This window comes from Anguilla anguilla, chromosome 4, assembly GCF_013347855.1.
Source record: "Anguilla anguilla isolate fAngAng1 chromosome 4, fAngAng1.pri, whole genome shotgun sequence".
NCBI lineage: Eukaryota > Metazoa > Chordata > Actinopteri > Anguilliformes > Anguillidae > Anguilla > Anguilla anguilla.
In genome coordinates this window covers 19,249,241-19,271,164 of record NC_049204.1, presented here as the reverse complement: position 1 = coordinate 19,271,164, position 21,924 = coordinate 19,249,241, and the positions used below count along the sequence as shown (strand labels likewise).

The 21,924-nt window shown below is 40.3% G+C and overlaps 1 protein-coding gene across 1 annotated transcript in view; it reads left to right on the top strand.

Annotated features, from left to right (window-relative positions):
* Positions 1 to 21,924, top strand: part of LOC118226433 (piezo-type mechanosensitive ion channel component 2-like) — a 122,302-nt gene that overhangs the window by 2,814 nt on the left and 97,564 nt on the right. The window contains exon 2 of the mRNA XM_035416041.1: positions 20,329 to 20,424. Coding sequence (XP_035271932.1) covers positions 20,329 to 20,424 — 96 coding nt within the window. The remainder of the gene's footprint in view (positions 1 to 20,328; positions 20,425 to 21,924) is intronic.

Genomic DNA, 21,924 nt, shown 5'->3' with positions numbered 1-21,924 from the left:
AGCAGTGGCGATCATGTTTTTTCCATGAAATGTTTGGCAAAATAATGAGAATGAAGTCATCTAAATATGCTTTATGTTGTTGTGGAGTTGTAATTTTTCATGTGTTTATGCAGTCGTGTTGCAATCATGATTCTTACGAAATTTGTAGTGCTTGTCATTAGTATGCTGTTTAATGTCATGCAGAGTTTTGGTACAGCATTGTCATTCACTATACATTGTGTACAGTGAATTGACCGTGTAAAGTCCTGTTTGTTATTCAGTTTGGTGTTTTGCTGCCGGCAGTTGCATAGGGAAGCTTTTAGAGAGCTGTCCCAGGGGTAGGAGTTGTAATGACCGGGGAAACGCCGGCTTCCCCGCGTTGCAGGCAGGGTGAAGAGACAGACGACTGCTGCTAAGCGTTTTAGCCAGCCCTGCCGTGATTCCATGCAGTTCATTACAGCCTGTGCTCTGTTTGCTGTTCCTGAGGCAAACGGGGCTGTCTGGCCCATATCCTTTATCCAGCTGCGGGGAAAGTTCCCCTCAACAGCAGCTCATTGACACTCTTCCACTGAACGCAACACATCTGTATTTAAAGCCACTGGTGCTGGTCGGGTTTTGGCAGTTTACATCATGGGACCACTCGATTAGGCACTGCAAACTTGCTGTTACTCCAATCTAATGGAATGAATTCCAGTGTCAGTGTGTGTGAGTGTGTGTGTGTGTATGCGTGCATGTGCATATACTGTACACATTTGTCTTAATGTTTTTGTACATCTCTTCCTAGGCAAATACTCAGACACATCTCCCATTTTCTCCCCAATTTAGTCATTATACCAATTTCCCATGTGAATCACGTTCCTGGTCGATGCGCTGTTGGTCTGGGGAGGGTGTAGACTACCTCATGCCGCCAGCCGCTTCTTTTCACCTGACAGCGAGGAGTTTCACTGGGAGAGCGTAACGCGTGCGGAGGTTCAAGCTATCTCCCCCAGATCCCCTCCCTGCTGAACAGGCGCCCCAACCAACCAGTAGGAGTCGCTAATGCAACTATCAGGACTCATACCCTCACCAGCTTCCCACCCGCGAACACTTTTGCCAGTAGGAACGTCTGACCTAGCCGGAAGTACCACTGCCGGGGATTGAACCCGGGTGATCGGGTCTCTGCGGTGGTAGGAGAGTGCTTATACCTCTACACCACCCAGATGGCCCCAGACACTTAATATGTACTGTATTTGCCTAAAAAAGAGATGTACAGTGCATTGTGACAGCTCCCATCGAATATTTACATATCTTGTTAAAAGGCAGCTCTTATAATGTTATCATTAATAGGTTTGTGTCATTGATATTCATTTCTGGATTAATTTGATTATGTTTTTGATTAGTTTTAGCGCTACGTAATCATTTTGCAGAACCAAGTGAGATAAGTTAACTGCAAATCCGCTGGTCACATTTGCAGTGAGGTCAAATTTGACCTTTAAGAAGAATCGTATGGCCAATTTAATTTATTACTCATACAAAATATTACTTCTATGTCCAAGTGAGAATATGCTGAATATAAATGAAAAACCTAAGAAATGTAAAAGAGATATTTGGATTGATCTGATACAGGTGTTTGTGTTTCAACTCAACTGCAATGAACTTTGTTTTCAACTTCGGTTACAAACTTTCTCAATACTTGCTTGATTGGTTTTTGCCTATTGAAATTGAACAGTTGTCAAATGTTACAGTTGTGGTGCTGCCTAGCTTGAATTCATCACTCTATATTAATAATAAAGCATATTGTTATGAGGTTTAAGTGCTCCCTGCACCAGTGTGTTCTGCATCCCTTCACGGAATTGGAAAAAAAGAGCATAGGCTCCGTTTCTGGCCAGACTGACTGAATCAGTCGAGTAAAAGTTCTCTATTGTAAATCATCTGACGTAAGGTTTAAACAAACACTACCAAGTCCATATGGCGTTGGAATGCTCCCTCTTTTGTTTGGTGGAGTTTTGCTGTGTATATCTTTATTTTTGAATGCAAGATGCAGCATAACCAGGCTATCATTTTAATGATGTTGTCAGGCTAACCGGCTGGACTGTCAATACCTGGTGTCAGCTGAAGTAAATTTCTACTTTGTAAGTAGTCGCTGGGGGGGGGGGGGGATGGGGGGGGGGGGGGTTGTGGGTTATGGGTTGTGGAGAGGTCCCTTTAAAAATGAGTACAAAATGGATTCTGCAATAAATCTCACACCTGTCAATCTGAGATGTTGCCTTCCCAGAACAGCTGGTTGCAGCTGTGCGGGAGGTTGGCGAGGCCTTTGACATATGACATGTGTCTCCCCATACCTGTTTTGAGAGCAGTGTGTCAAAGCAGGGAGGCCCAATAGTGCATAACAGTCTCTAAGAGCACGCCACAGACAGACTTTTTGAGCATGCAAAACTAATGGGATTGGTGATGTTTATCACTGAGGAATGTGTTATCAGCTGACTGCCTTCAGGGAGTCCTGCTGTGCTGGATACACATGGTAGATACATGCATTGATACAGCACATCTACATGTACAGTATGAACGGCTGATGTATTCTTGTGGAAAACATGTAGCAGAACTACACAGCAGTGCAGACTGAAGTATAATGATCAGTGATGTGATAGGGTAGTTAAGTAATATCAGTTTATCATCAGTACCATTAAATATTCATATGTGAGGATATTGATGTGTGGTTCGTCCATATGGAAAAGAACATTATGATAAATAATGAACATGTCATGGTGTTCATTTGAAGTACAGTTGATTGGATTTATGCATCAATATTAGCTTTTTTCAGATAGTCTTAATATCTTATTATCTTGCACACAGATTAATCAAGTTTAATTAGATGCATTATTGCCATGTTTTTCACCGCAGTAAGAGACAAGAATGTTTTTCCCCCTCAGACTAAAAGTGTTTATTAATACGCTTTCAATAAGAACATAAATGATTGTGGTTTGGTGGATTTGCATAGTGTCTTTATTAAGATCTAATTTCTTCCTTAATAATTAGCTATCTGCCAAAGGTTATCCATCAGTGGTTGAGTGGTTTGCACTGTGTACATTTTTTCAGTATTTGTATCTTTAAATGCTGTTTAGAAGACTAATATTCTTTTTAAATGGACATACATGCAATGAAAACCACTGTTTTGACCCAGCTCAAACATGCTAGCACTGCAGATAGGTGATTTTTTTTTTTTAAGTTATCGATGGAAAAGAAAATGTAATACAGAAAATATAATTTTATAATGTTTTTAAATATTAGTTTCAATGCGAGGTGGAATTTCAGTCTGTCGGTAGTGTGATACAGCAGCTCGATCTGGTTTTCAAAGTGATTTTGATGCTGCGCATTTCCACTAATTCTCGGAAAGTAGTTTTTGCCTTTTCATTAATAATGTAGTAGCAAGGGAGACAAATTTGCTTCCTGATATCGTAAACACACTTTTAATATTTCATGCCATTTTACGTGGCAGCAAAGGGGAGTCATTTACAGGATCATACCCCAGTTACCAAAAGATTAATAAGCTAGCACTTTTCAACCGCCTGCTGTCGAAACACTGTGGTTTTGGAGACATACTTAAAAATGTAAGTGTGGTTCATAGTTTTTACACTTTTTATATTCTTGGAGACACAAATTCAAAATAAAACTATCGCTTTGACAGTGCATCTGGGTCAGCCAATATGGATCTATCTCACTAAGGCTCAACAAAAGCAGATTTTCAGGGCTGGCTCTAGGATTTTGGTGGCCCTAAACAACAATGTTTGGGGATGAACCAATTGTGGACCTATAGGGGTGGGGGCTGAGTGGCAGAAGCAACCATGGACCAGGGAACCAATCGCCACAGACACTTAAATAATAATATTCTACACTTAAAATATATTTGGCCCGGGGATGGTTGTGGCCCTAAATGACTGCATAGTGTTCTTGCCTGTAATGGGCTCTGCAGATGATGATTGAATGTATTCACCTCAAACAGGAATACGACAATACGAAATGCAGTTGACTAGATTGCCATGACCCAACCATGCCTTGACACATCCGGTTCCTGTCTTATTCTCTTCTTCTAAATTGTCCATGACCATCTCATCACATCCCACTCAGTTGTAAGCTTACAAGCATACCCTGTTCCCAGGATGTCTTAACAGTCAGTGTAGGTTAAAACCTGTAGAGCTCCAGAAAGTAGTTGTAAAAAGCCAAGGTGGTGCAAGTATTAATGGAAAATGTGGGATGTTGAATAAATGTTGTTAGAATGCTATTTACTTAGCAAGGGCTAATTAAGTTTTAAAAGTTGGCTTTATACAGACCACAATTGTGTTTAGTGGAAAACAATACATTGTCCAAAACCTTAGGCAAGGTAGAGTACAAATGTGTTGTTTTTCTGTTAAATATCTTTTTTGGAGCCAATTCTGGTTGAGGCTATGGCTGCCTAACCAGCGAATGGCTGTTATTTAGAGGTGCAATATTAATTTTACACTCTGAACTTTTAAAAAGGTACAGTAAAATTCTCTATGTAAAAACAGTCAAATGGAATATCATGATAGCAGCCATAGTTACAAATGTAATTTTACTTCCTATTGAGTGGTGCCACAGGAAAACAGTTTACTTGGATAATAAATCCAGCTTGCTTAATGTCCACAAATTGTGTTGTACAGCCAAGGGGAAAGTCAAGTCTCCATTGTACAGCCATGTTGAAAATCTCAACGAACATCTGCACAATATCTTGTGTTTATAGCTCTTTTTAAACAATACAAAGAGTTTGGATTAATTATACTTTATATTCTTTTCTATTAGGATCCAGGAACTCAGATGCCCCTGATAATATTTTACCACTGCCAATAATGTAAGCTTTAAACATATTTGAAAATGATGTACATAAAGTGAAGAAATGCGTGTGTTTGCACAGATCCATTCAGCTCATAATCTCAGAAGATTAGCCAGACTCAAATTTTATTTTTCAAGCTTATCTGAAAAGAATATATTCATGTGAAGCATTGCATTCCAGTCGACATCGTATCAGGAGGGTTCTTCTGTAGCGCAATGTGTGGAATACACTATAACTGCCTTTGATCAGATTTTTTTCCCTCCTCTGTGGAGGGTGTGCGCACTCTAAAACTACACACAGTAGTGCCAAACATTAATCACTGCCAATATGTCTGTCTCCAAAGAGCTCTCTGTAACAATGCCACAGTGTGTTCTTTAAATGGTCAGATTGTTTGTTGGTCAAGGAGTTTATTTGGCTTTGATTTGTCAGCATTTCTTGTTCTTTTCATATTCTTTTGCCCCTGATCTGCAATATTTTTGAGAGCCGAGGTTTCAAAAATGAAGATAGGAGGGGGAGAGCTAATGAGACAATTTTTTAAATATATAAATCAAAGTGCATTTGATTTAGTTTTTTAAGGAACCATTTCAAATGGGTAATTATTAACTAGACCAATTCAGTTACAAATGTTACTTAAGACTCACATTTTGTCCAATTTAGCATTATTCTGTCGACATACACGATATTACAGTTTGTCTGCCTTTTAACACCCCCAAAAGAGGATTAATTGTGCTCTGTAGTTCTAAGATGGTGTCAGTTGTCCCTTGACATGCATAAGCTGTTTCTCAAGGCTCCCTTATTTAAAGAGCCTGTTTACACAGGACCACAGTCTGTGTCTGTGTAATGTTGCTTGGAGCTCTTTGTAGTGGACCTGACATGTTTTCATCATTAATTTGCATCATCACATGTGGTGACTGGCATGGGCTAGAGTGCTCACACGTCAGGTGTATACAATCTGGGGTTTCAGCCTTGTCTTGGTGTACCAGAATCTATGTTCATTGAATTTTTATATAATGCTATTGAGCAAATAATATAGGCGTTTAGACTCACAAAATAATTTAAACAAATGTGTTATGGAACAACAGAACAGTACACTATCCGTAATGTGTGATTATAGTCTATTTCAGCTTGTAGTCCTCCCTCTAAGGAAAAGTGCTTCCACTTTTGCTAATAATGAAAAATCCTCACAATGTAATCACAACATAACTGCGCAATGTTGTCGCCCAAAATTGCATATGGAACTGATTTAGAAGTTAAGGAATACACAGATTTCTAAGGCTTATTATAAAAAAGTAAGCTAAATAACTACCATCTCATTTCTCCATCCATGTTTGAATGTGTTTATTCAATAGCATGGAGGGTATCCACATTTATCTTTTTAGGGCCAAGTAAGAGTAAAAGTTTGCATTTTTAAATAAAAATAAATTATACCTACCATGCTTTGATATCTACTGTTTCTGTACTCAGTTTATTTTCTTATTTTCTCAACTCTTGCTTGCATTCTGATTTACATACTGCAATATAATTACTATTTTCTATATTATTTTTTTAATTGTTTTTGTAATGTAGAACTGAAACATTTTATTCATTGAGTTTTTTCACTGGATTAATTTAAAAAGGCACTTCTTACTCAGAAAAAAGGACTCCCTTGAAAGACATATTAGTCTCTCCAGGGAGCACTGTCTGTGCCTAAGTAAGCTACTCCACTCTACTTCACAGTGTCTTTGTTGGCACAACACAGTGACAAAGCACTGATAGTGGCTTTTTTGGATCTGGTTACAGATTATTTACAATTACATGCTGGCTATATCCAGTGAAAAGGTTTTCTTAAATTGGTGAAAATATGGTGTGAAATGATAACTTGTATAAATATGGTCCGCTCCAGCCACAGATTAGTTCAACAGTATCTAGCTGCAACTGTGCAAACATATTGTTGGATTTTTGAAAATAGACCAAATAAGCTATTTGAATGAATTTTTCTCCAACTTTGAATCGCAAACTGTAATACATCACCACCTTACCACCTGAAACTACCCAGGGTGTGCTGCAGCTTTGACATACTTGCCACACTCCTTTGATTGACAGCCTGGAGATCAGAGGAGAGTCAAAACTCTCACTGGCAACAAATGGTATGGTATCTTTAGGCACTGATGTTTAACTGGGCCCACACATGCATGGCAATGTCAGCCTGCCCGATTTAGCTCTCTGTCCTCCAGAGTCACGGGCAACCAATTGTGTACTGTCATTGAGGACCCCCAGTCATGTTCGGCCAATGGTAAATGTGATGTTAAAAAACAAAAGCAATTACAGAGTAAGGAAGTCCATTGTTCTATTTTAACATGTTAAAATATTTCTCAGCAAACAATTTCCAAAATACTGATCTTTCACAGTCACGCAAGGAACAATTGTACCCCACTGTATTTTTTCTTTTTATTTCAGTGTTTTATTCCTGTTTTCCCTGCAGAGAAACTTTTTGTTTGTTCAATCTCAGGATGTATACAGATACTGTAAACTTTATATATAACTACACCGTTAATTAAGTCAGGGACCAGCAAAAGTCAGCGGCCAGCATTGACTTTTGTTTGTACAAGGTACCACAAAATTTTAAACCGGCAACTTTGAAGTTGAAAGGCCAGATCACTTAAAGCTGCCCTGAAGGTAGCCACATATGTTTATGATGGGATTGAGTTGTTTCTGGAAACCTAGCTGGCTTAAGAAAATATTTGCGGCTGTTGCCATTTGTACAGGGTTTTACAGTAGATTGCCAGTTACACCATGACAATATCATTTTTTTCTCTTAACTCCAATTGTTTCCTTAGGATAGGCTATATGTGATCCCCAGAATTCAGAATTTACTCCATCATACGACCAACATAGCATAGCTTTTAAAAAAGCTAGGGATTAATGTTACAGTACCCATTTTAATAGGATATTTTAATGCAGAATTGCAGTAACCCTCATGAATTCAGAGCAGGCCTTTCATCTGATTTCCTTCAAGGGCTTGTGTACACAATATTTTATTCCTTGCTAATTGCGTGAAGGTTTAATGATTTGCTGTAAACCATTTGACGTGATGTTATTTATTGAGCTGAACGAAGGACGACTGTTTTTCTTTTGCCATTTTACTTGGATCTACACCAGGACTTTTTGCTCCGACCCAAACATCCTATACCTTTTTAGATCAATGAAGCATTGTATTTCACATGAAGCAATGTTTAAGCTTCTGTCTTTATTTCAGTTTTACTATTTAAAACAGTTGGATTAAGATTCCATTTGTTTCTCTTACATATGGATATTGTCAATTTCAATTAATATTTTCTATTTGACACTGAAATGCTGCTGAATGTTGTTACTGTAGGCTACAGACTGTACAGCGCTGTAAACTATATAACATGTTTTAAACCTAACATCTTGGATTTTTTTTTCAATTGTAGTTGACTGAAAATGAATCAAGGCCCACACTTGCTATCTACATTTCATTTTCACAAAAAAGAAATAAAGAGAATAGCAAGTTGCTTCAAGTTATATAAAAATAGAATGAAATTTCTAATCAAAAAGCTATAAAGAACATGTGTTTTGCATACCACCCTTTGCTCTGAGTGCCTTTTGGGTGTTTTTTTCTTCTTCTTCTCTTGTGCTCTGTAGCGTGTTATGAATATAGTGAGACCTTTCATACCATTTTATCTTAACTGTTTCCTGTCAGTAATCTGACAGCACCTCCATTGAAACACATTCAGCAACCTGAAAGGACCTTGTGTACAGAGCCATCTGACCATATATTATCCAGAAGTCTCTCTTTGGCAATTAAAGGGAGACTCTCACAAATGAACAGGTCACATATCACACTTCAGACTTCCTGGTTTGGAGGGGGGCGTTCTCTCTTTTTTACTGTTTGGCTTTACCTCAAATCCAATTCTTCAATTCAGGATTAAAAAAAAGACTATAAAAAACACATTTGTCCTTAACTGGCTTTTGTTAGCAGATGTCTGTAAATATCTCTTCATTTGCACAGGCCTTGGAAGTCTTTCACAATTAGTAGCTTGGCTACATGAGATAAGACTGTGAGACAAACGAGGAACCGTGGATGGATGTTAGGAGAGTGCAGGACTGCCGAGCTGTAAATTAGAAACGTGTGAGGAATTCACAGTCCTTAACTTGCTTTTTCTTTCGCCTCTGATAAGTAGCCTACAAAACTCCCTTCTCGCCGTGCCAGGATCAGTGCGGCTGCAGGGACTTTTCTCTGCTCCGCCATCTGAGGCCATCAAGCCGTCCGGTTTTTCACAAACTGCTCTGCCGTTTGTGGGCTTTCACAGTGTGAGTGCCGTCGTTTCCATAAGCCCCTTTGTGCTAAAACCAGAAACCGCCAATATCCAATGGCATTTAGGCTAAGCAATCTGGTGAGGGCTCCAGCTGCCTGCTCGTTCACCACAGATGACAGCTAACATTAACGAGGATCATTGAGACAAATGTAAATGGGCTTTGCTAAAATTAGCAAATGTTGCACAAGATTGAATGCTGTCTTGTTTATTTGAACCCAACGCGTACATTATTTATGGAGCATTGAGTAGGCAATAAGTTGCTGCATTGCAAGGAAGCTAACACGTTTTATTGCTGGATTGCTCAACCTGCGTTCAAAAATTATGAATAATTTTAATGGACCCAAGTTAACTAGTCTATCATGGTTTAAATGACCTGTCGTTGCCACAGTTGTGTTTTGAATTTAATGTCTCAGAGACGGTACATACAGGTGACGCTGGCAGCTGTATACCTGGCTCGTACCGTAGTTTGCCTTGTGGGAGGCAAGCAGGAGGTGCAAATTGACAAGCAGATGCTTGCTCTGAACAATGGTTCTCTGTTGCAGCAAGGGTGAAAAGCATTGTAAGGCAGGATGTACTTCTGGATTTAAAGGATCTTTTTATGGATTAAAAATGCACATTTTGGTGAAACTTACCAAATCTAGTGAATTTGGTTGTGCTATAGTGTACAAACAAACCTTAAATTCTGGAAATTCAATATGGTATGATATGAGACATTAGAGCTGTTGGCAGATGACATCCAAATTATAACTTTCAAACACAAAAAACCTAACTTAATTCTATGCAAATTACTAAAAAAATGAGCATGCTGACTCATATTGATCTCTGCACATGTAGAGTGGTGTTAGGTTTTTAGTGGGATTTTTGTTCTTCAGTGTTTCAGTTGTCATACTCGTATAAATAGCTTTTCTTTTTATTGCTCTTACAGTTGCCGTTATTTGACTCCTGATTACAGCTCTGTGTTTTCTCTGCATGCTGTATTTCCATTAGGAGGCCCTTTCACTCTGTATTCACAGGAAATGGTCAAAATTGCTCATGTCACATGGTACTTCATTAGTGCCTCTATCTCTATGGCATATGATATCCGGGGCCTTCTGAACCTGCAGTAACCTGAGATGGAATGTGTGACATTGCATTAGAAAGTATAGTTTTAAGATACTTGGCAGCTTAACTTCTTAAGTAGCACTAATCAGATCTCAGTAATTGAAGGGGCTTTCAGACAGTATTAGAGAACAGTGGTATTTATTTTCTTACAAGCTCTTATTACAGGCTTATCCCAGATGGGTATTTAATCTTGAAGTAGATTAAGCAATGAGATTCACCACCTGAGGTCTAAAGTGACTGTAGATTACTGTACAAGGAACTATTATTTAACTTTCTGTCATTGCTTTATTTCTATTCACTTGTAATAAAAATCATCTTAACATAAATATAACAAAGTGAAGCTTTATGCCTATTATATCTACAGCAATAAAAGTAAAATGAGAAAAGATATTATCTATTGCATAAGTAGTTACAAGTGGTGGTTCTGCTAAGAGCTAGTTTGGATATTTACAGTTTGGTTTTACATTTTCCATACTGTCAGACTGCTATAAATGAACATAAATCATTTTCCTTAAGATGATGATTTCCATTGTTGTACAGCATTCTTTATTCCAGAATTTAAGACTTAAATTGCATTCAAAGATTTTTCCATCAGCAGGGCAAAAACAAATGTGTGTGCAAATAATCATGGAAATGCCATATTATGTAGACAAAAGACAGATGCTCGCACAGAATGAATATAAATATTTACTGGCAAAAGAAGTTGTATTGTTGTAGGGGTTTACTAATATCTCCTGGCAACATTCTAAACACAGCATTTTAAAAATGACCTGTCCAACTTTCCAAAATGTACTGCATAAATAATGACTGAATCTTACTTATGACTTTATTCAATAAGAGTTGCAGTCGGATATTGGCCTTCTACTGGTTTCTGTTAACATGGTGGGTGATTTGTGCATCCTGTTTTGTTCTGCAGAGTGAAGAAGCAGAATCATCTGTCAAAATGATAAAGAGCACTTTTTTCAGGTTATAGCAATTCTGCCAGAGCTCTCTCCAGGTTGGGAAGGGTTAACCAATCAGAGGCCGACTAGGTTGTGCTGAAAAGGGGAGTGGTCGTGGGTGTAGTTTTTAGCCATTTTGGAGAGACACGCTGTACACAGGGTTAGTTCTGGCACACATTTGAGCTGCACACAACTTTAAGGTTGGCAGTCCAAGTGCAAACAGAGGCACGAAAAATAAGATTGGGTTACCTGTGAAAAGGGACCCTCAGCAGTTAGGAAGAAGGGTAGGAGTGTGCGCAGGCTGTGTCCACACACACAGCGGTTCTTGCCAGAGATTTCTGTCTGCGCACCCTTAAATAAATTCCCCTACCTCCACGAACTGACAAATTTATGCTTTATACTAATATTTAGTTCATATATAACTCAGACAAGTTGCATTTTAGACATATGCGTGTTCATTTATTCATACTTTCTGGTCCGCAGTGAGGTACAAGTACTATGTTGGTAGTGTTTTACTGTAATTCACACGTTTTATTCACACTGTTGTCAATACAGGCAATATTTAGGCATGATTAACTATGCCTGTGTCTTGTTCTTTTTCCAACTCCACCAGAGAAGCAAATGCAGTTTCTGTGAGGCACTGTTAGGAAGCAAGGTGTAGTCTGTCATGGTGTTCATTTTTGCCACAAAATAGCCCTAGTTTCCCCACAGCAACCTCTGATATAATCAATAGATTACTAGTAAAAATGGATACTTTATGGCATGCACGCCGATCTAAGACTAATAAAATGTAGACAGAACAAAATTAATTATATTACTTATTACATTTTTCATCTGTACTTACATATTTTTCAGTTAAGTTTGATTTTTAAAATATTAGTACAATAATGAACTAGTGAAATATAAAATATAGGCTACAAAATGTTCACATTGATATTTTGACATATGTGCAGTGACCTACCTCGACCCCCTGTCAACCCAGCATTGGGTCCTGACTCATAGTTTGGGAACCACTAGACTATGCTACATTAAAACAGACCATTCAGCGAACCAGTGCTTCGCCTGGGTAAGCAAAACCTGATTGGGGTTTTTCATGTGTGTAACCAGAATTTGTAAAAAGCCAATTCCCCACATATGGAGCTTGAATATTACTCAAGTTGAAAATAGCGCTTCAGATGAGAACTTGACGAGAGGCCTTCCACGACCCAAGAAACGCGTATGCTTTGTCGGCTGAACAGATGCCGGGAGATTTTCAGAATGCGGGTCTTTCTGGCGAGACAAAAGATTGATTCAGAAATGAAAAAAGGCGTTTTGAGCGCTTTGGCATCTGCCAAGTGACAGGGAACAAATGGTTAGCACTGTGTTGTTTCAGCGCAACTCCAGCTTATTTTCATTTCTGCACCAAATCCTCAGGTTGTGACTCATATGAAGAAAGGTCAGAGTCATTCATCTGGCTGCCGGCTCGGTCATGTCTCAGTGTTGCCGAGCAGCCTCCGGGTGGGGCGAAGGCACAATGGCCGGGGCCCAGGCGTCGCAGTCAGCACCAGCGGGGCCCACTCGCATCGGGGGAGTGCCGTGGGTCCAGCGGGGTAGTAGGCCTGCCAAGTGTACTGCACAGTCCATTCATTGCAGCTTGCTGTGGAGGGAAGCGGGTGGAGCAAAATGTCGTGCGTCGTTCGACTGGCTCACGTTGGCAAAGCGCTCGCGTGCTTTTCATTAGGTCAAATCTAATAACGTTGACTTAGTCCTCTAACAGCCCGGGCTTCTGTTGGATGTTTGATTGATTGGCGTTTTGGTAGCGGAGCAGCTCAATTGGTAATAATACACTAGCAACGTCCTTGTGAGTCACTCTAATCCCCATCTTCCATCCAATGCTCATTTTTAGCGTCCACCAAATTACATAGGCTACAGTTTACAGATGAATATTCATGTCTTGTCTAATATCAACATACTGCTTTATTGAACCTTTTTCTGACATTATTGAAGTTTTCCAAAGCAACATTTTAGGAGAGGTCCCGGGCAGTCCCTAGATAATAAAGTAAAACCTAGCAACATCTGCTGTCTCAGGTTTGTAGTACTCCCATACCTGTTCTGTTCCTTGATTGAGGCCTTTGGAATACCTCCTCTTTCCTTCCCAGTTCTTTTGTCTGTCCAGTTTTATGATGCCCTGAAGGTCAACAACCTGGTTCAAATAACTGGATGCCAGTCCCACCAATGGACATCAGACAAAGTCTGTTTGTCTGTTTAATGATTCGCCTTTGCTAATGCATCCCTTAAATTCAAGTGTTTGTCAGGACTTTCCTTCTGCCAGATGTTACAAGTGTTCTTGCATGGAAAGAGCAGGCAGACGTGACAATTTAAATCTTGTTTGTTATACAGAAACAGGCCATGGTCATTTATTTTTTCAAGTTCAAGATCAATTTAGAAACGTTTTTAAAATGATTAAAATAAACACTGAAGGGAACCGTCTTCTGCACAGTGTTTAAAGATAGGCTGTTGACAAAATCAAGCTGTAAGAGTGGAAGAGGATTTTTTAGTTGAGATTCAATATTAAGCAGACGTGATGTGTTTAAATGCCAGTATGTTGTGTTGCTTAACAAAGGGGCCAGCCCATTTTGATGTATGGGAGACAAATGAAATGTTGTTGAGGTGCACCATGATTCCAGGGGCACACTTGTGTGTCTTTTTGTTTTGAAAGTTAAGATCTGAAGTGAAAAGGACAAGCGGTATATGAAGCGCCATATTAATGTCTGAATTCCATTGCACCCGCAGTAATGTCAGTGAAGAATAACACGACTGTAACATTCATGTGCAGTAATCAGATACCCACATAGCTGCTGACCTTAAAATGAATGAGTGTCTGTTAGATCAACAACTCCGCCTTCATGCCAGAGGTATTTTACGCCTGAGGCAAAGTCAGCAGTTGCTGGGATTACCGCTACCTCCTTGCTTTTCTCACAGGTACGACAGTGAGCTGCCTGTGCACGACTTAGCAGTGGTTCAGTCATTTGTACCGTCCACACTCCATACAGAAAGATAATGAAATTTAATGTATGAAACTTTTCAGGAGTAGCACATGCTATGTCGCAATGTGATACATATTTAATCATTAAAAGCTGATGACATTACATTCGGCATTTGATAACTGCATTTTATTGTTTAAATATTAGGCCATGGGTTTAACATGGTTTATGGCATAGTTTATAATAATTTATAATAATACTATAATGTCTTCAAAGTTTGTAGGATTAGAGTTATAGTTTAGCACTGCTCAGACTAGTTCAGAGTTTAGACCTGTAATCATACGAGGCTGTCTTCAATTACAATAATAATTTATATGTGCTAGAAGATCACCTGGTGATCTTCAAGCACATATAAATATGCTGTAAGTGGAGAAATGGCCTTGCTATGCATTACTAAAATGTTATATGTCGTAGTCTTTTACGAGTTCAGTCATCCAGTCAGAAGAGCTGCTAATTTCCCATTCTGGACTTTTTACAATGCAGTCAGTAGGTCAATAGCATGTCTCAGTTCACCTGGTCTTAAAGTGTTCAGTCTGAAGTCTAGCTGCCGTCCAAAAGCCATAAACGGTGAGCTTATGCTTTTCTTAAACCATGAACTTTTACTCACTGGAAGTTAACCGTTCGATTGTGTTGCACACTCGATCGCTGCTGTTTAATTTGTTGTCTTGTCTGATTTTCCTTTAGCGTCATTGCCGTACACTCTTATGCTCTTTACTGTAAAAGATGGCAATGGGTTTTATGGAGTTTAATGGAATCAGACAAAAAAGGAATCATGCTTTCACAGTGCCAAAAGGGAATGTTGTGCTTTTAGTCTGGTCATGAATTTGTAATTGATATTTTGATGTTTTGCTTCTGGAATGTGCGGGGTGTGTGTGTGTGTGTGTGTGTGTGTGTGTGTGTGTGTGTGTGTGTGTGTGTTGCATAAAGTCCTCTGCATCAGCTCTCTCCGTGTTCCAGACTGATATATCTCAGGCCCACAGCTGCTTGGTATTCAGTCTTTGCGGTAATATCTCTTTGCGATTTCAGGGACGATGGTAAGCCTTTGTTGTACATTTTATTATTTAAGTTATTTTTATGACAGTTGCTCAAGTTTTAAGTTCATATATATTCAGTTTTTTCAGTCTTGCAGCATTTTTTTATTGTGTCTTCCCAGAATCCCTTTGATGGCATTTGTATAGTTGCTTCCATGATTAATCTGTTTGTTTATTTCTTTACGAGTGGATCTTCACTGCTGTCCTCACTGTTGCAATCACAAGTTGTAAAAAGCCTTTATCCCCTCATATTCCGGTGGTTGGGTGGTTGCCAGTGGATGTTGAGTTGATAGGAGAGACAGCAGGATGGCTGTGCTGGAGAAGCCTCAGGCTTTAAACTTACAGACATGGATACTTTTCCCAGCCGGTTCCAGATGGTTTTGTCAGGCTTAACTCGATAGTATTCCTGGTGTTAAAATTGAAAAAGGAAAAGCAGAATGAACCAAATACAATATTGACCCCCAGTTCATGACACATCTGTTACTTGGCGATATCAAAGCGACTGAGCGATGTCTAACAACAGCTGGTGTCAGCCTGCAATCTGTTGGCTTGCCATCATGTTGACACCAACACCCAGGATTTTGTCATAAAAGAAGGGTTTTAAGATGAGTTTAGCTTCCATTGTGTCTTCTCACACACTTTCCATTTTAAGCATAAGCAAATCTATGAGAAGATAAAGGGTTTTCTCCTAAAATTGGAAGGAAGTGGTGGTGTATATGTTATGGTTCCAGCCTTATCTCTTTTGGGACCTCAGGGCACGATCACTATGTCTTGTGGACACAGCTGATGGAGGCCCCCCTGCTCCATGCAGAGTGCAGACCTGCCAGCACAGGGCCACCGGCTGCGGAAAGTGTTAATGGACGCCTAATCCTCCTAAGGCTGCCAGAAATCTGCTTCTCCTCCGATGGAGACATCCAGCAGAGAAATCCCTCATTATAACTTGGCAGTGGAGCAATGAAGAAAGTACAGTGAATAGCGATAATAGTTTTACACTGGTTTAATCTAATAGAAAACACATTTGCCATCTCTAATGCCCTGAAAAATATTTTCTTTTGCGATGATCTCTTTGATTATTGAAAGCCAGCACTGAAAATATATGTCTGTGTATTTGACCCAGGAATAGACAAAGTGGAAAAATCTACCGTTTTTGTAGGATTACCATTGTTTAGTATTCATAGAATGGATATCATAAGCATTTTGCAATTGAAATGAGAGTTCTGTAGTGATATTTGGAATTACAGTGGGTAATTCTATTTACCAATAAAATCAGTCAGTCCAGAAAGAATGTTTCCTTTTGTTCATGTACAGTACCTAATTCCAAATAATCCAACTAAAATAACTGAAAAGGTCAGTGCATGAGGATATTGGTGCTCAAGAATTTTTTTGTTTTGATGTTGTTCAAACAAAACAGGGATTGTTTGGATTATCAGCTCTATGAACAAAGAAAACAGACTTGGATTTTGGCACGTGAAACGCGAAACGGTATTGCTTGAGGTAACGTTTATGGTCCGAATTAATGTTTGAGATGATTGTAAATTTTGGTTTCATGCAGCCATGTTTTTTCTGGCCGCATTAATGGCGCGAGGGCGAAGCCACGTATTGGCTGAAGCTGTTATTGTGTATAATCAATTGGATTGTCTAAACAAATTATCCTCCTGCACACACAGAGCAACCAGCACACAGGACCCCAGAGCGCGGCTTTTGACACCCGAGTATATGGTTTTTCTTGTGGCCAGGAGGCGACCGCAGTGGGGCGACTGGGAAGTCGCCCGCTTCAATTAAAGCAGCGCGTAAATTCCATTGCTGGAAGCGGCAGGATGTGGGCTAAAAATCTGACTTACCAAGAAAAGGCCTGCCTCGACAGCGTTGTGCAATCAACCCAAGAAAACAATCCATCCGTCTCCATGCACGCTACTGCTGACCTCACTAAAATCAAATGCTCCGCAATGCGGTTCCTTTGAAATGGCAAATGTAAAAAAAAAAAGAAATGGCAGCTAAAACTCAAGCCGCAGTTGCCGAGCACTGGAACAGAAGGAGGCTAGCGCTGCCGGTGTTTCTGCGAATGGCCCTGTGGCCGGAACAATGGGAAACGTGGGCCGCCGGGGCCTCATGAATAGACCCATTTACTTAAACGTATTTTTACATTTCTTGGGTCGTCTCAGGCTTAGTCACTGTTTCGGCACACAGCGAAGGCCTATGGTGAGCCACCTCAGAGTGGCCAGGAGGGCCATGTATACAGCTGGTGAGCTAAGGCATTGTTTGAGCCTGATGAGTAGTATCTTCCTTACACCACACCAGCGTCAACATTTCCTCTTATGCCCATCCCACTGAACAACAATATATCTGTTTTTATCATCTGCAGCCTATAATATTCACACAGATGAATTAATGTTGTTTATTGTATTAAGTTTAAAGTTGACTTCAGGCTTGTCTAGGAAAAAATATGGTTGAAATTGTGCTGCGTACATAGATAAGGTATACAACTTTTGATTGGCTTCACTGTATGATGGTAGTGTCCATAGCCATCTAACTGAACAATAACTGTGCTCCCCTTTGTAAGGATAAGTACTTTGCTTTGACCACTATATGGTGAGAAGGCTCTGATAAGCCCCTGAACTGTGCCTGTGCTTGCTATTGAATAGCTGATGGACAGGCATGAGTGGCATGGTGAAGTCATGCTAAAATCACCATGGAATGTACCTGCTGATTGCATGGACACAGTGTTTATATCCATGGCCAATATCCTCAATTGTCAAAAGGAGTTACTCCCTTCCTGAGCACATTGGTCCTAATACATTTTCCAGCAGTGGGCTTCCCCTAACAATTCAGCACCACAGAGCATACTTACTGTCCTCTCTGCTAGTCAATGTATCTTTTTAACTTCTTTCAAACTGTGGAGGATCTCAGAATCTGCACACTGCCATTCTCCACAGTCATCTCTCAGGGATATGAATATAATTCTGTGGACTGCTGTTAAATGCTATTATTAAACAGCTTGTTTCAATCCTGGATGCTGATTGGCTGAGACAGTGTTCTACAGTGACTTTAAATCTGATACGTTACTTACAATAATAGATAATATTGTGTCAAATTCATTGTTTCTATATGTTGTATCTGTTTTATAAAAGTAGGGCACCACTGAAGGCCATGTTGACAGCCCTTCACTTAGCATGGTACCTAACAACACACCATAGCCGTGACTGCATTCACAGTACAATACTTTAGCACTTCAGAAGACTCTTGTTTCCAGAGTGAGTTATGCAAGTACATACATTCAAGCTTAGGCTGAGAAATGTGCTGATGCAAAGTCATCAGGGTCACAACTCATGTAATGGTCAATACATAATCTTACAGAATAGATGGCGTGGTGGGCGCCAGAGGGAAATAGAGAAAGTATTGCTGGGAAGCAAATGGGTTAGTGGATGTCGTTTTTGATTTAGTGTAGGTACAGCGAGTAATCCCACGTGAAATGTTCAGAGTTCATCACTAGGTGAGCCAAGGGGCAGTATAAATCAGTGCCTTTTCAGTCTGTGGCAGAAGATGGACAGTGACTCTGCAGTCCTGATTATAGTGGGGAACTCATTCCAACGCTGGTGGAGCAGAATAGAGAAGAAGCGCGATGGAGATAGGAGCCTCTTTAGGGAGGGATCAGTAGATCAGAGTGGCCTGGCAGGAATGAACTTTTTGAAAATATATTGCAGGTAAAAGTGTTGTGTTCTTATTGCTGAGCCACCGGAACATTCTGGTAATCCAGGCAATAGCATACTGCAGCAGGAGGACACATGGCAGTTGTGTCTTATATTCAGATTTGTGCCACTGCAGGACTGCAATGAGCTTGAAATAGTGTAGGAGAGTGAGGCCATTTAAAAATAAAAATAAAAAGATTCCAAACCACAATCAATAAATTCAAGATGACAAGCTACTGAGATAAGAACATGGGACACTATAAAAAGGGCTGGTTAATTACTACCTTTTGCCTGACCTGTATCAATACTCAAGTGAGTTACTGGCTTCTTTAGCTTGGAACATCTAGCAACTACCTTTTAATATTTCAGCACAAACATCAATCATCAATCATTTTTGTAATTCGTGCCCCAGAATAGTTATATACCATTTGGTTCAAACATTGCATTTAATATGCTTTTAAAACCAGGATGACTACAGACCATGAATACATAATGCAAATCTTTATACATTTCTCCTAAAAAGTAGTGGTCTATAGCACAGGTAGCCAGCTCAGGTCCTGAAGAGCCGCAGGGACTGCTGATTTCTGTTGTTACTCTGCACTAATTGATCAATTAAGCAATCAATTGCACAGTAATTCACTTCACCTGGTTTCTTGGGTCTAAGGTGGCTGTTGTATTTCAGGTGAAAATAATCGGCACTGGCTCCCCAGGACCAGGGTTGGCCACTTATGATCTATAGCATCAATTATTTGCAGGTTTTTAAGAACTCTTTTCACTTCCAAGGTGTATATGGATTCCGGAAAAAGACGACGTCTTATTTACTCTGTTGTATCTCAGCGGAAGTGTAGAAGTCCTTTTAGTACAAGCATAAAGCATTCCACATAGACATGCACAGAGTGTCAGTTGTAATGTAAATGTTTTCTAAGATGTAATGGACTGGAGACCAGCTGGCTGGATGTCAACCTGAAGTAGCATCATTCATCTTTATCTAAATGAAATCTCAATCTTTTGACTCTTCACTGCAACAGAAACTTAGATCAGGATGTATGCCTCTCCTAGTCTGCTTTGTATCAAATAATATTGCAATTCAAGACTATAAAAATGTCTGTCACAGACCCCATAACTCATGCACACATGCTATGTGATTTATTAATTTGCCATTCAAAACCTACTGGTGACTGGTATAATATGTGGGTTGTTTTCAGAGCACTAAAACACGCTGGGTACTGCTGACCAAACTTTTTCAACATGTTTTTATTCCTTCTCAGAAGTTACGTACATTTCTCGTGTTACTTTCTTGTCCTGGAATTTACTTGGATAGATGACTGGTTGCAAATATGATTAATGTTTGGATGTACAGTAAGGAGGTTTTTCCATTGAAACCTATGGTGAAGCTGACCTTCCTGTGTTTGTGTCTGTTTTACAGCGTGCTTGTTCCGGTACAATGGGCTGTCCTTCATCTACCTCATTTACCTCCTTCTCATTCCACTTTTCGCAGAACCAACCAGGACTACAATGCAGGGTAAGAATGGGACACTTTGCTGTCATTTAAATGTCACAAAATCAATGTTCCGCTAGCTTACCCAGCTTATCCATTAGGTTCCGATAGTATTTGGGTCAGGATGGCTAATGGTGGGATTTGAATCACTAATGGAATTTTTTGCTTAAAGGAAGTGGTTTTCTTTGAAAGATCCTTGACTGAGCAGCAATGCTGCAGGAGCGGCAGTGATCAGTGCCGCAGTTGGATCAGAGACACGAATTTGCTACCCTCACTGTCTCACGTCCAGTTATTGAACCAGATTAAAGCTTGAGGTCAGATCATTGCTGTGTGGAAACATCAAAGATTGCTGTACTGCTATACAAACAAAAAAATGCATTATAAGTGTAAGACGTGATTCGTTTCATGGTTTATAGCGTGAGTGTGGGAATGGAAGAAACTATACTTGGGGAGAACAGAGTCTGTGGAAGGGAAAACAGTGTGGGAACATCATGGCCATGAAGATTCCTGGCTGTTCAGATTCCTAACGTCTTGCTCAACGTCCGTTATCTTTGGTGCAGAATGATTTGAGACTACGGTACCCCACTCTGACAGGCAAATTAATTAGAGATCCCCAAACCCTACTGCACCCCAACAAGGCGTATGTATTTTAGTCTGGTCCGTTTCCGTCAGCACATCAGACACAGGTTAGTTTCCAGGGCAATGGTAGTGGCACGATCGCCTGTGGACTTACCCCAGGCGCTAGGAGCTTTAGCAATGTCTCGGAGTGATTTAGCCCCAAAAACAGCAAAATTGGAATATAGTCCCACCGAGGAAACAAAAATGTCCCCCAAATTTTATGACCTCACCCCCCGCCACTCCCCTGCCGAAAGAAATCGAGGCCTGGGGAAACAATGGGGTATTCAGTGGAAGGGTGCGGCTGGCGGGGAGCGCGCGCTACTCCCGACTGCTCACGGGGGAGGCCGGGTGCTCCGCGCCGAAGGAATTCGGGCGCCGGGGGTCTACACGCGGTCACCCCCGCAGTCTCGCTCTCCCCCGCGCGCGTCAGCAGGTCGCAGGTTCTGCGCTCGCTACGAGTTCAGCCGGCCTATCGGTCAAACTTCTGACTCCAACCGTCACAAACTCTCCTGCTTTCGCTCGTATCAGAAAATGAGCTCTCCGACCTGTAAACAACCTGTCATTTTAATGCTGGAGCGGGGATTTTACTTAACATCTTTCCTGGGAGCAGAGTACTATGTCAACACGACTTTTGTGAGATGGAACACCCTCTACACAATGTTAAATAGTCATGCGGTCTCCCTCAGGGGTCTGGTGCTTTTCATTGCAGAATACAGTAATCTGCTGTTATCTGGAAAAAACACCCTTCCCCTTACTCATTGCATCTGTTCCTCTTCATGTCTTGCTTACCACTGCTAACGGCTTTGGATATTTATCTTGCTGTCTGGTGGCCAGGTTTGTGGTTCTCACACAACACAATCTGTGAAGTGAAAGGAAAGATGTGATCAGTACAATCGATCGGAGATC